Here is a 15,626-nt window from a genome sequence, read left to right as displayed (position 1 = left end):
GGCTTTTCATACTTGGCTTTTATGATATTGAGGTATATTCCCTCTATCCCTATGCTGTGCAGAGTTTTAATCAAGAAAGGATGCTGTATTTTGTCAAATGCTTTTTCTGCATCAATTGAGAGGATCATATAGGTCTTGTCCTTTTATGTGATGTATCATGTTGATTGATTTGTGAATATTGAACCACCCTTGCAGTCCAGGGATAAATCCCACTTGGTCATGGTGAATAATCTTTTTAATGTACTGTTGGATCCCATTGGCTAGTATCTTGGTGAGAATTTTCACATCCATGTTCATCAGAGATATTGGTTGGTCTGTAATTCTCCTTTTTGGTGGGGTCTTTGCCTGCTTTTGGGCCAAGGTAATGCTGGCCTCATAGAATGAGTTTGGAAGTCTTCCCTCCATTTCTGTTTTTTTGAAACAGCTTCAGAAGTATAGATATTAGTTCTTTAAATGTTTGGTAGAATTCCCCTGGGAAGCCATCTGGCCCTGGGCTCTTGTTTGTTGGGAGATTTTTTTATGACTGCTTCAATTTCCTTGCTGGCTATGGGTCTGTTCAGGTTTTCTACTTCTTCCTGTTTCAATTTTGATAGTTTACATGTTTCTAGGAATGCACCCATTTCTTCCTAACTTGTTGGCATATACTTGCTGATAATATTCTGTTATAATTGTTTGTATTTCCTTGGTGTTGGTCATGATCCCTCCTCTTTCATTCATAATTTGTTTAATGTGGATCCTTTCTCTTTTCTTTTTGATAAGTCTGGCTAGCGGGTTATCTAATTCTTTCAAAGAACTAGCTCTTAATTTCATTGATCTGTTCTACTGTTCTTTTGGTTTCTATTTCATTGATTTCTGCCCTGATCTTTATTTCCCAACTCCTGCTTGGTTTACACTTTATTTCCTGTTGTTTTTCCAGCTCCTATAGGTGTAAGGTTCAGTTGTGTATTTGAGACCTTTCTTGTTTCTTGAAAGGCTTGTATTGTTACATATTTCCCTCTTAGGGCTGCCTTTGCTGCATCCCAAAGGTTTTGAAGAGTTGTTTTCATTTGTTTCTATGAATTTTTAAAATTCTTCTTTAATTTCCTGGTTGACCCATTCATTCTTTTTTTGATTTTTTTTTTTTTTTTTTTTTTTTTTTAAGAGAGAGATCACAAGTAGGCAGAGAGGCAGGCAGGGAGAGGGGGGAAGCAGGCTCCCTGCTGAGCAGAGAGCCCGATGCAGGGCTCGATCCCAGGACCCTGAGATCATGACCTGAGCTGAAGGCAGAGGTTTAACACACTGAGCCACCCAGGCACCCCAACCCATTCATTCTTTAGCAGGATGCTCTTTAACCTCCAAGTATTTGAGTTCCTTCCAAATTTCCTCTTGTGATTGAATTCAAATTTCAAAGCATTGTGGTCTGAAAATATGCAGGGGATAATCCCTATCTTTTGGTACGAGTTGAGACCTGATTTGTGACACAGTATGTGATCTATTATGGAGAATGTTCCATGTGCAATATTTTTATTGATTTTGAGGGAGGGTTCTCTGTGCCTCCTGGACTTGAATGCTTGTCCCCTTCCCCAGATTAGAGAAGTTCTCAGCTATGATTTGCTCAAATATACCTTCATCCCTCTCTCTTTCTTCTTCCTCTGGGACCTCAATTATTCTAATATTGTTTTGCTTTATGGTATCACTGATCTCTCAAAGCCTCCCCTCATGACCCAGTAGTTGTCTTTCTCTCAATCACTTTTGTGTGAGCCAAACTCTGCAGACTCCTGCAGTTTGCACCCATGTGGATCCTCCCAGGGGAAGGAGGGGAGTCTCATTGCAGCTCTGCTGCTTGCTGGGCCCCCACCTGTCACCCAATCATTCTGGGATTCAGTTTCTGGCAAGAGCCCATTCCTGGGCTCGTGAATTGTAGCTAGTTTCCCCGCTCCAATACTTGGGGATTCTGCTGCACTTAGGCACCCCTGTTCTTTCTGTGATCCTGGGGATCCTGAGACCACATTGTCCCACCTAGGATTCTGCCCCGCCTCACCACCTGAGTACCTTTCAAGCAGGGAGGTCCCTCACTGGAGCAGGCTCTTAAAAGTTCTGATTTTGTGCTCCACTGCTCTATCACTTTCCAGTAGGCTTATGGAGGCTCCGTCCCCCTGTGGTTTATCTTCCTATATATCCCCTCAGATCCATGTCCCCACACTTCCTACCTGGCAAAAAAATGGTCACTTTTCTATTTATAGAATTGAAGCAATTCTTTTATTCTTAGATCTCAGGTTGAATTCACAGGTGTTCGGAATTATTTGATAGATATAGCTAGCTGAATTCAAGGGACCAGATGAAATACAAGTCACCTATTCTTCTGCCATCTTTCCTCCTCTCCATGAAGCCTTTCTTCTATGTTTTTGTCTAAGAGTTTTATAGTTAGAGCTAATCTTTAGATTGACATCAATTCAATAACTTATCAATTTTGAAATGCACTTTTGCAATCACTTATATGTCTATTATCATCCAGCTCACATTTTACATCTACCTAGTAAGTAACTGATTCTTTTATTTATTTATTTACTTTTTTGGTCAGAATGTACAAAGCTAGGAATTACGGGTATAGCAGCAAACTGGTCAGGCATGGATGCATCCTGTCCTCACCAAGTTCATAGTCTACTAAAGAAGTCAGACACTGAAAAAGTGATTACAAACAAAGGTATGATATGACTAAAGGAAAAGAATTTGCCAACATGAAGACTGAGAAACATAAACTGGAAGGACTTTTATCAAATTTCTTGGGAATATTTGATTCATTGGTCTATAAACCTAAACAGAAAAGAGATAGTTTCACTAACTGTTGATTCCTAATGCTGACTACTGCTTTCCTTCCTAAGTGCTCAAAGACTTCACTTATTTAAGAGTCCACTCTAAGTGCTACTGGGGAAAAAGAGCTCTTGGTATTCAGAATTTGGAATCTCTCATTTTATGGGTTTTAAAACATTAGGACCACATATGCCTTTGTATTTTGGTTCTCTGACACTAAAAATCCAAAAATATCTTAACTTCTAGACTACTCTCTGAAGTAACATCTAGAGCTTCTTTCTCTACCTCAAGGCGTTATGTATGTGTACATGAAGATCTGACCTCATGAACAGCAACCAGGAGCTATGTGCTCATCTGTCTAAGGTTTTCAGCCATCTCAACAGTGTTTGGTCTTTTTTGGCTTGAAGATTGGTTTCCTTCTTAGGAAAGACTTATTAGGGAAGAGAGAAGGATCTAGACTTAAGTGGTTTCATTTTGTTGCTCCTCCCTTAAGTCCTTTTCCCCAGACACTGGGCCTGTTTCTTCTTATTTTCTCAGAACGTAGCTTAGAGGCCCTTTTCCTCTCTCTGCTGCACCTCATCCAAGCCTCTGGTATCATGGGTAAAAACTGGGGAAGTTGGGAAGCCAGTGCTCATCAGAGTTGAGGAAGTGCTAAGTATGAAAGGATGATGTAGCATCTATGTGCAGAAAGTTGGACATAAGGGCAGGGCAGTGTGAGTTTTGGAATAGCTATGGTAATGTAAATTCCTCCACATGCAGACAAGTATGGATTACCTCTCCATGGAAGTGAGAGAGGAGAGAACTAAGTGGAGGGATAGAACTAAGTCATGAAGGACTGGCACAGTCAGAAGGGGTGGAAGAAGTTCCAACAAAAGAAACTGAAATTCATAACATGGGAAGAAACCTTAGAAATGACCCTAGCCCACCTCTCTCATGTAACTGCTGGGGAACTGGTTGTTCAGATAAAGAATCAGTCACTGGGGTAGCTACAGAAGTATAGAGTTACATAAATCCCGAGGGGGTGGGAGAGTGGCTTTCAAGAAATAGGAGGTGGTCCACAGGGTCAAATGCTACTAAGAAATCAAGGATGGTGAGGACACTAACAATCGTTCTCAAAATTGATCAATGGCGCTTTGGTCTCCTGGGGGCCATTTCTGGTAAAGAAATAGAAGGCAGATTGCCAGGGGAAAGGATCTGGGTATGAAAAAGACAAGGAGACACTGAGTTAAACTCACTCAGTAGGTCTGACAGTACTTGGCAAGACAAAGGATGACAGTTAAAAGGAAAACAAAGTTTGAGATAATGGAAATAGTATTATTTTAGGACCAGAAGAAAGGAACCAATTGAATGGGAGGGATTGAGGATACAAGAGAACTCATGCCATCCTTGGCAGCAAGATAATAAGCAGCAGGTAAAGAACCAGAGCACAGATAGAGGTAGCTTTGGAGAAAGGAAGATACCAAAAGGAAGGAGGTACTACATGTGCTGAAGGAGACAAAGCAAAGGGAAAGCAACATCCCAGAGGACAGATGTGGGTATCTGGGAAGAAAAGCTGACCCGAAGGTCAAAGGTGGATTGAGTCCTGCCTCTGCCTCTTGCTGGATCATTGACTTTGATCTCTCTGAGCCAGCTGCTTTACATTTCAGTGTCACAGAGTTTCTGTGAGACGGATATCAGATAACATATGTGCATACGCCTAGTACAACCTGAGTTATCAGAGTATTTTTGAGATTTACCCCAGGGGTTGCAATGCAGAGATCTGAAATGGCCGTTCTAGAGAGTAAATTCGAAAGCTTCACAGGTGTGCTGACTGGGCAGTAAGAAGGTTCTAGCTGCAGCTGGAAACTGTTTCTTCTTTCAGAAGGGAGACTCAGGGAGCCCTCTCACTTCTCTCCTGGGCACTGAAAGGTAGCACAAGAAAACCTTAGAGAAAGCTGCACCAGAATGGAATTGTAAGATGGGATGATGGTAGCAGCCCCAAGAAGCTGTTTTCAAGAGCTGCCACTACTCCCGGGCGCCTTCAAGCCCATATGGCCCAACATGGTAGACTTTAAAGGGTTATAGTGAGGTCACCAGATTCCCAGGCACTTCCCTCTTTCTTCTTTAAAGTTCAGAATCATCAAATTAGAGGACCAAACCTCATCCCTGACCACATGAAAAGAAAAATGAGGCCTGCCTCTGACTGTTCACAGGGAATGAAAGATGCTATGGAATCACAGAGCCATAGAGTCTCAGGGTGGGGAGAGATTTTAAAAGCCATTAATTCCAGACCCCCGGATAGTGTCTGACCCTTTACAATACTCTAGGTAAATGCCAGTGTAAGCTCAAAATCCTTCCACGACAGGAATCATCTGAGGTAAGCCCAAATCCGTGGCCAGCTCAGATTCTTTCACAGATTTTCCTTATATTGACCTAAAGTCTCTACATCCCTGTAGCCTACATACTGGTCTGAGTGCGGTCCTCAGAGCCCACATAAATAAAATATTTGATATGGTCTCAGCCCCTTTGATCCCTCCCCCTTGATGGTCCTTCTCCAGTTGGCATGTTTGTTTAGTTCTGATCATAAGTCTGGCTCCCAGATCTGAGCAGAGTTCTCTGAGCTGTTGCAGGATGGAACAGGACCATCACCTCCTTCATTTCAGGTACCACAGCACATTTAGAATTTGAGGAACACATCATACTGTTGATTCACACTGAACAAATTGCTCACGACAACCCTTATCCAGTTGTGGGCAACTGATTTGAGATCAAGAACTTTGTATTTATTCCCAGTAAGTTTCGTCTCATAATATTTGCCCAGGATTTAAAAAAAAAAAAAAAAAAGATATTAGCACGGACATATTGAATAGACCTATCATTTATTCACTCATTCATTTAGTCACTCAATAAGCCATGCCTCCTGGTTTTATGTCTTTAGTAAGTATATCCAGCCTGCACTCTCTGGTTATTCTGTTGTATTTTTCCTCAAACTACTGAAAAACATCCAAATGGGGAGAGGCCTACCATACGACACAAAACACTTCCCTGAAAAAGTGTTTTGCGAATTACTTTATTAATTCAGCAAATACGTTCAATAAATAGGTACTGAGACCCTACTATGTGCCAAGTCATGATCTACATGCTGGAGAAATGTCTAGCCGTGAACAAGCCAGACACGGTTCTTGCTGATTACAGAGGGGGAAACATAGGATATGAAAAACAAAAACAAAAAATAATAATAGCTGACATTAACTATGCGCCAGCCATTGTTCTAAACATGTACATATTTGCTCTTCACAAATTCTTATGAGGTAAATGCTATTATTCCCATTTTCTAAATTAAGTGTACTGAGACACAGAGGAGTTAAGTCACTTGCTCAAGATCACACAGATCCCAAAAGATGGAATATCAACCTAAGCAGTCTGGCTGCAGAGCCTGTGTATTAACTATCGGGCTTCTGTTGTGTCTCTACAAAAGTAAACGCTAAATTAAACATACACATGAACACTAAGGAAATATCCCATATGAGAGACACTCACATTTAAGGTAAAGTCTGAATGACAAGCAGGAGCCAATGTCTCAAGATCTGAAGGAAGAACAAGAGGCAGGGGATGAGGCTGGAGGGGTGGACAGGGGTCCTGTCATGTGGGGCCTTGTGGATTAGGTAATACTAAGTATCTGGGCTATAGAAATTCAACCAGTTATGAATACATCTTCTTGTTTCAGTATCCAACCTACACATACCCACCTTATCCACAAATGTACTGTGAATGATACCCTTTCCCTACTGCCTGGTACAGGACTCCCTCTTCACACTCTGAGGAGGTCCCTTCCAGCTGTCACCATCACTGTGACACAGCAAGACACACTCTGGATGCACCATCGGGACTCAAAATCCAGTACAGCTCCTCTATGCTATAAGACCTTGTCCGAGTCACAGCCTCTCGGCTCTTTCAGTTTCCAGGGATTTTTCCCATTGCTCTGTAATGTTACCTCACACCCAGAACAGAACCACTAAGGTCTTAGAGGATCTGGGGACACTTTGGCTTAGGGAGCACCCAGAACAGAACCACTAAGGTCTTAGAGGATCTGGGGACACTTTGGCTTAGGGAGCACTCACTCAACCTTTCTCCTTCCTGAGCTCTTCCATCCTCGTCTCCACAAGGCCCAGGTAAGCCGTATCTAACTTTATGCATCTGGCTTCAGTTACTAACAGCCCCAGGGACTGCTCTCTCATCTCCCAGAAGCCCTGTTGGTTTGACCCCATCAAGTTCTACTTACCCAAGTGTTATACAACCCTCCCCTTAATTACACACTCAATCAGTTCCTTCCGAGCTCAGCAATTTGTGGTCTCTGGGCATCCCCCGGCTGTTTCTCTGGAGCTAGCTCCCAGGCTGGACCTTGGCAAGCCTCTGAAGCACCGACTGGGTTTCTAAGGCCACAGTGCCCAGACTTGAAAGCCTCGCTGCTATTTCACACTCTATTTCCTTCCAAATTAATTCTCTGATGAATACTGTCCTTTGCCGTGATTCAGTGCAGGCCATTTCCTTACATCTCTCCTTTACCTTTGAGACTTTTAATCTCTCTCAAATCCAGATTTTCCTCTGCGGAAAGCCTGCTTCAGAGAAAAATGTCCTGTTTTCCCAGCCGGTATAAACAGCCCCACCAGCACTGGCCCCAACCTCAGGGCATTTGTCCTTTCCTGGCTCACCTAGGTCGTCCCTTTGATTTCAAAGCACATGCCTGCCTTCTCTAAAAATCTCAGCACCACACGTTGTGACACAAACTTCCAGGCGTACAGTGAGCCATGAATTCTAGTTTCTTTAAGGCCCAAACACATGAAGATGCAGATTCAAAGTCGGAAGCTGGAAGCTCATACTTCAAAAGCCAGGTAGAAAAAAGGGAGTCCTGGGAAGACCCGCTATTTATTGAGAATAGTGCATTTCAGTTCTCTCTCCACCCACCCATAGGCAGGGACCAGGTTCCTAGAGGCTGGCAGGATGGATTGGGAGGGTCAGGACTGTGAGGCCAGTCCCCTGGGCCACTAGAGGGCAGGGTCTGAACAGAGCACACAGCCCTCTTCCTGGAGTACTCCCCAGCCAGGCAAAGGGACTCCCACTTTCTCTAGCAGCCCCAGGGTACCCAGGGAACCACAGCTTTAGTGCCAAGGTTGAAGAATGATACTTCCCTGGCATATAGTGAACAAAATAGTTGCTCTTAACTCCTCCCAGCCTCCTCTACAGATAGATGGGCAGCGCCCTTGAGGATTCCAGCTGAGGAGAAGGAGTGTCAGGTGCCACTTGCAAAGACCTGAGTTGCTTATAATAAACACAAACAGGTCAGCATGCCGGGTCCTGGTGCTCTGAGGACTAGGGGTAGGGCGGTACGGGGACTCTTTCTCTTCCTTCTTCTCTGTAGGTGGGCCCTTCAGAGTTTTGAACACCTAGCTGTCATTTGAACCATCTACATGAAACTATTCAAGGGGACTCATACTTAACAGTGACTGGCCTTGTCTAAAGACAGTTATTTCATCCCAGTGCCTGCCAGAGCCAAGAGCTTTGTAAGTAAGAGAATGCACGTGGCCCTCGGGAGGATCTGTCAGGTAAATTTCCGCTGAAGTCAATCTACCCAAGCAAGCCCCAGTATGTGGGAGAAAAGTAACCACTTTACTCTATCTTGGGAGCCCCTAACTTTGGCCATCCAAGGAGACCCACTCTGTAAATCCTTTTAATCTTAACAGCACAGTACTCATTTTAAAAACATCACGAGAAAGGAGTCAAGGCCAAAGCCAATGAAACGCTTTTTACACCCATCCTCAGGACAGATTGTCAAGTAGACAAATATTAACATCCCTGTGTAAGAGCTGGGAAAACAGAAGTTCAGAGAAGTTAAGTGGCTTGCCCACAGCCACATAACTGGTGAGCCCGAGGGAGTCAAGGTTCCGCTGTACACACAGGCACACTCCCCCTGGTGAGGGATAAGAGAGGAGGCAGTCTGCAGAGAAGAAAGCTGGAAAGTGCTCTCCCAAAGTTCCCCACCAGGTGAGGAAACCTGTCACAGCTCAGAATCTACTTGGCAGAGATAGCAAAAGGGCACAAAAGACTCTTTGAAGGCCCTTACATTTACTCGATTACTTCTCACAACAACCCTAATTAGTGGGTATAATCATCTCCATCTTACATGAGAGGAAAATCAGGCTCAGAAAACCCTGTCCAGGAAGGGGGAGGGTGGGCGGGCACCAAGAAGCACAAAGTAGCGCCAGCATTGGAACCCAGCAGAAGCCTGCGTGTTTTCCTTTACTCCATGCTTCCCCCTGGTGGTGAGTGGGGAAGAGTGCACAGAAGCCACCTTTGCGCCCGGCAAAGGGAGCTCAGAAGCCATTCAATAAATCTTTTCGGAAGCCCACTTTGTACCATGGCTTATACTTGGCTCTAGGAACACAAGAATAAACGAGACAGACAGCCCTCTACTGAGAGACAAGCAGAAAAACGAGAAGCGTCTAGATTAGCAGGGATTAGATAGGCAAAGGAAGTGCATCAGGGGTTGGAGGAATAGAACAATATTCACCAAAGGCCAGAGGCCAGAGGAGCGGGACTTGCTTTTCCTAAAATAGTTCAGTCTGGCCAGGGTGTGAGGGATGAGGTTGGAGAGGTAAGCAGGGGCCAGGTCTAACTGAGAAACAAAAGGCAAGAAAGGATATGACTTATTAGGAAGCCACCAAGTAACCCAGGAGGATGATTATGGGCCCCAGGATAGTCGTGAAAGAGGGGATTATTCCTTTATTCCATAAATGTTTGAGTGCTAGCATGTGCTAGGCACTATTGATGCTGCGGGCACATCTTCACAAGGTGAAGTCTGTCTTTTACGGAGCTTGCATTCTAGTCAAGAAGATAAATACATAGATGTGTAATATCAAGTACTGATAAATACCATCAGAGGAAAAAAACCAACAGAACAAGGCGTATTGGTTGATTAGGGCTGCCATAACAAAATACTACAGATCAGGTGGCTTAAACCACAGAAATGTATTTCCTCACAGTTCTGAAGGCTAAACGTGTGAGATCATGGTGTCAACAGGGTGGGTCTCATTCTGAGAGAGTGGGTCTCACTCTCTCCTTTGCTTATGGAAAGCCACCTTCTCCCTGGGTCTTCTTGTGGTCTTCCCTCTGTGTCGGTGTCCTAATTTTCCCTCATGAGGATTCTCCTAAGTCATTGGATTGGGGCCCACACATATGATTTCTTTTTACCTTAATTACCTCTTTAAAAGCCCTATCTCCACACATAGTCACATTGAGATACTGGGAATTAGAGGACTTCAACATATCAGTTTTGAGAGGACATAATTCAGCCTGCAACACAAGGTGACAGAGTATAACTAAGGCTGGAGGTAGAGGGAAGACAAGGGTCTGGAATATTTTATATAGGATAATATGGGAGGGCCTCTCTGAGATGGCACTGAGCTGAAATATGAATGAAGACAGAAAGCTAATGTCTAGGAGAGCATTCCAAGGAGAAGGAATAGCTTGTGCAAAGGTCCTGAGCAGAGGTGAGGACATGACACATGGCTATGTGGCATACAAGAACAGCCAGATGGCTACTGCAGCTGGAGGACAGAAGACCTAGAAGAGGATGTCATAAGGCCTTGACAACTGGCTCTTTCTTTGAGATAGGAAGCCAGGGGTGAATTCTGAGCAGGAGAGTGACATGATCTGACAGCCTTTTAGAAGTACCTATGCTGAGAATAAGTTGGGGAATAAGGGAAGGGCAGAAACAGGGAGACTTTGAACAGGAGAGAAATGACACTGACACTAAGTAGCAATGGAAGTCTTGAGCCAAGGGTAATTCCCAAGTTCTTAGCCCAAGCAACTGTATGAAAGACAGTCCCATTTACCTAGCTGGAGAAGCCTGTGGGACAAAGTAGGTTTGCAGAGGCAGGAGAATTAAGAGTTTATTGTGGACAGTGGGAAGTTTAATATAAATTAAATTATCTTAACTATCCATGTAGAGATGTTGAGTAGACAGTTGAAACAAGACTAGAATTCAAGAGAAAAGTCCAGATTGAAGGTAAAAATTTAGGAGCTATTGTGTAAAAATATTTTAAACTATGGAACAACTTGAAAAAATACCCGAGGGGAAAAAAAGGCAGTATCTGCAACATGCTGCAAAATAAAACTGGACCACCTTCTTACACACCACACACAAAAATGAATAAAAAAATGAGTAAAAGACCTAAATGTGAGACAGGAAACCGTCGAAATCTTAGAAGAAAACACAGGCAGAAACCTCTCTGACCTCAGCCATGGCAACTCTAACTAGACATGTTGCCGGAGGCAAGGGAAACAAAAGCAAAAATGAACTGTTGGGACTTCATCAAGATAAAAAACTTCTACACAAATAATTTTTTTTTTTTTAAGAAAAAGCTTATACACAGTGAAGGAAACAATCAACAAAACTAAAAGGCTGCCTACAGAATGGGAGAAGATACTTGCAAGTGGCATGTCTGATAAAGGGTTAGTATCCCAAATCTATAAAGAACTTACCAAACAACACCCAAAAAACAAGTAATCCCATTAAGAAATGGTCAGACAATATGAATAGACACCTTTCCAAAGAAGACATTCAGATAGCTAACAGACACATAAAGAGATGCTCAAAATCACTCATCATAAGGGATATACAAATCAAAACCACGAGATACCACCTCAAACCTGTCACAATGGCTAAAATTAACAACACAGGAAACAACAGGGGTTGCCAAGGATACAGACAAAGGGGAACCCTCTTGCACTGTTGGTGGGAAAGCTAACTGGTGCAGCCATCCTAGAGAACAGTATGGAGGTTCCTCAAAGAGTTAAAAATAGAACTACTCTACCACCCAGCAATTGCACTACTAGGTATTTACCCAAAGGATATAAATACAGATTCGAAGGGGTACATGCACCCCGGTCTTTATAGCAGCATTATGAACAATAGCCAAACTATGGAGAGAGCCCAACTGTCCACTGATTGATGAAAGGATAAAGAAGATGTGGTATGTATATACAATAGAATATTACTCGGCTATCAAAAAAAAATGAAATCTTGTCATTGGCAATGACATGGATAGCGCTAGAAAGTATTATACTAAGTGAAGTAAGTCATTCAGAGAAAGACAAATACCATGTGATCACGCATACACAGAATTCAAGAAAGAAAACATGAACACAGAGGAAAAGAAAAAAAGGAGAGAAGGGAAACAAACTGTAAGAGACTCTTAACAATATAGAGAACAAACTGAGGGCTGATGAAGGGAGGTGGGTGGGGGATGGGTTGGAAGGGTGATGGGCATTAAGAAGGACACCTGTGATGAGCACTGGGTATTGTATGTAAGTGATAAATCCCTGAATTCTACACTAGAAACCAATATTGCACTGCAAGCTCACTAACTCAAATTCATATAAATAAAAAATAAAAACAAAACGAATGAACAAATAAAAAGCAGAATCACACCCATTTAAAAAAAAATGAACTATGGAACTGCTTGAGATAATGTAGGATGACAGTATAGAAGAGAAGGTAGAGAAAAGATCCAAGGACTGAGCCCTGAGATACTCCTACATTCAGAGATAAGGAAAAGGCAGATTCAGCAAAAATTAAGAAGTTGAGAATTTGGAGAAAAACCACGAGAGTATTTGTCATGGAAGCCAAATGAAGAAAATATTCCATGACTGCTGATGAGAAGCTGAGTAAGACTGGAAATTGGCTATTGGATTTAGCACTCAGAGGTCGCTGATGATGTTGACAAAAGCTGTTTCCATGGAGTGGTGGGGTGAATACTTAATCACAGTTGGTTCTAAAGAGAAAGGGAAGGGAAGAACCAAAGACGGCAAGTATAAATGACTCTTCTGATAAGTTCTGCTGTAAAGGGGAAAGAAAGTAGCAAAGAGTTCAAAGATGTGGGAAAAAGTGTTAAGACAGGAGATTTTTACCGCATATATGTATACTAATGGGAATAATTAGGGTAGGAAGATGAAAGTAACTGCAGAAAAAAGATAATTGTAGGAGTCAGTGCAAAGGTGAAGGTTGGTCTTAGGTGGGAGTAGGGATGGTTCATTCTTACTAACAGTAAGGAAGGTCTCATGGGTTAAGAGATTTGGTGGTGGTCAGGAGTGAGGGGATATGAATCTTCTTCTGATTGCTTTCACTTTCTTAGTGAAATAAGAAATAACAGTAATTAGAGTGAGGATGGGGGAGAGGACAACAGTGGTCCAAGATGGAAAGATGTGGAGACTGAAACAGTAAACAGGAGAGACTTCTAGAACTTAACTGATTAGACACAGGAAAATGTGAGAAGAAAAATACGAGGATGGGTTTCTGGGTTAGCAACTGAGCAGATGGTGGAGGTGTCTTACATTCAGATTGGAGGAGCAGCTCTGAGAGGAGAGAGGGGTTTGATTCTGACGTGGAAAATTTTGCGCCTCTGGGACATCCAAGTGGTCATAAGGTCATGAAGCTCAGATGAGAAAACATCAGCTAGAGAAGTAGGTCTGGGAGTCATCAACATGAAGATGGTTGGAAATGGAAAGGTTTTTTTTTTTTTTTTTTTTTTTTTTTTTAATATTTTATTTATTTGTCAGAGAGAGAGAGAGAGGGAGAGAGAGCGAGCGAGCACAGGCAGACAGAGTGGCAGGCAGAGGCAGAGGGAGAAGCAGGCTCCCTGCTGAGCAAGGAGCCCGATGTGGGACTCGATCCCAGGACGCTGGGATCATGACCTGAGCCGAAGGCAGCCGCTTAACCAACTGAGCCACCCAGGCGTCCCTGGAAAGGTTTTTTGATTGCTCTTTTCCCTAAGAGACTGGTGGTTTGAGATCAGAGGAAGTATGAAAGAGCTTCTGGGGAAGAATGACAAAACTGTTAAGGATCAGGAAATAGGGGGCTCATCAGGAACCTTAGGAGGCCTAGTTAAATGTGTGGAGTTCTTATTTTGAGAGTGGTTCCAGCCCACCACTGCAGAGCCCTCATCCTCACTCCAGCCAGCCACGAGAAGCCAAATGTCTGCCGTGCATCTTCCAGCTGGGTCCTCACTGCAGAGCTCATCTCACTGACCAGCAATGTCCCCTAACCTTCAAGCTTACCTTCTACCTACACACAACACCCTATCCTCCTTGCTTACCTGGTTAACTCCTACTCACCTTTCCTACTCAGATCAGGACGGAATTTCCCTAGAAGCCTTTCTGAACTGCTTCCCCCCATCTCACACCAGCTCCTGCCAGCTGGGGCTGGGGGGTTTCTTCTCTGTACCCAAATAGCCCCTGATGCACCTTATCACAGAATGAAACATACTGCAACTGCATTGTCATCACTGACTTATCTGCCTCTCCCACAGGGCTGAAACAACTTGGCAGAACCTTTTCACTTTTACAATGTCCACTACTTAGTAGGTGCTCAACATATGTTTGTGAAATGAAGACAGGAAAAAAGAACTTAAGTCCCAGAAGCAACACAATTCTGCAAGGTCCTGATGGCCCCAGCCTGCAGCACGGCAGAGGCTTCCGGACATGGAAATCAAGCCACAAAATAGGAAATGCCCCTTTGGTCTCAACACCTCTCTTCCTCTCAAGAAGAGACCTTGGTATAACCACTGCAAGGAAATAAAACCCTTGTTAAAATACATTAACCCTTGTTCCTGTCTTCCCCAAACATGACAGCCAGAAGCAGTTGTAAAGGCATTTATTGAAAAACTAACATCCGGTTTGTAGAAATCAGTCACTCTCCACTTCCAAGTTCCATCACCTGGACTTGAGAGCAGAGTGTGTGGTATTTTTCTGGGCTCAACGTATAAACTGAAATGGTGTTTAAGAACTTGTCCAGCGGACAGAGCCGGTCAGGGCAACCTTTTGGCACCTGCTCCTGTGGAAGAGACAAAACTCAGCCAGGCCCCTAAGGACCCCAGCCCACTATCTTTCCCTGTGCCCAGAGGTCTGAGAAGTTTGACCCAATGGAGTGCGCATGCACACACAGAACAGCTGAGAAGGCCCCACCACCTGGTCAGCTTCCAGAGTAGGAACACCATGCCCTGCTTGTTGTCACTCGAGAACTGCTTGCTGAACTGACTAGGGAGACACAGTCACATTACACCCCTAAGCTGGGAGAGCAAAAGGTCTAATCTCTGGGGGGTGCTCTAGCATGTGCCCTGGATAGCAGCCTGCAGAAGAGGCCAAAGCCCCCACAACGCTGACAATGCACACTGCCTCCCAAAGACACCATCATTCACTTTCACAACAGGTGTCCCAGTCAGGGTGTTACATCCTGACAGAGACACTCAGGGGAAGAGGAGGGTGGTCCCTTTTCTAGAAGCAGTCTGTAGCAGACATGCCATAAGGCTGACATCCCAGCCTGCCACCACAGTTCCAGTTCTGCCATAATCCCTGGTCATGGTTGTGAGTCATTCCATTGGATCTAGAGAGCTTACTGTACCAAGGAGACTCCCCTGAGCCCGAGGAGGGGGATTTGGTGCTAAAGCAGATAGGTGGGCTGGAGGGAGGGTGCCTAGCTACCACCCAGTTGCACCTCACAGGACTCACCTCTCCTCGGTAATAGAGCTGCACAAACCACTCCTTCGATTGCCTGTGCTGGTAGAGTTCCATGGTCAGATCAACAGCAAATGGGGGGCCACTTGTGGTCAAAAATCCCCAGGGTTATTAAGAGAGGCATGAGGGTCATATCATGAGTTGCGTAGAGGTACAGCTTTCTGCAAGGAGAAGACAGTCCACAGTCCTTTACTTCAGGACTCTGGAGGCCAGGACACTGCCTGCCCTCTTTTGAGTAAGAAACATTTGCACCGGAAACCAGGTGACATCTAGAAGTCAGTGAGCCT

The 15,626-nt window shown here is 43.9% G+C and overlaps 1 protein-coding gene across 1 annotated transcript in view; it reads right to left on the bottom strand.

The window, feature by feature from the left end:
- Positions 1 to 14,463: 14,463 nt before the first annotated feature.
- The window catches only part of ACP6 (acid phosphatase 6, lysophosphatidic), a 17,771-nt gene continuing 16,608 nt past the window's right edge, over positions 14,464 to 15,626 (bottom strand). Inside the window, 3 exon segments of the mRNA XM_080802368.1 lie at positions 14,464 to 14,659; positions 15,334 to 15,420; positions 15,422 to 15,500. Of these exon segments, the coding sequence (XP_080658494.1) occupies positions 14,516 to 14,659; positions 15,334 to 15,420; positions 15,422 to 15,500 (310 nt within the window). The 3' untranslated portion in view covers positions 14,464 to 14,515.

The sequence above is a fragment of the Martes martes genome (genome assembly GCF_963455335.1).
Source record: "Martes martes genome assembly, chromosome: 4".
In the NCBI taxonomy this organism is placed as follows: Eukaryota; Metazoa; Chordata; class Mammalia; order Carnivora; family Mustelidae; genus Martes; species Martes martes.
This window is presented reverse-complemented; position numbering and strand designations above follow the sequence as displayed.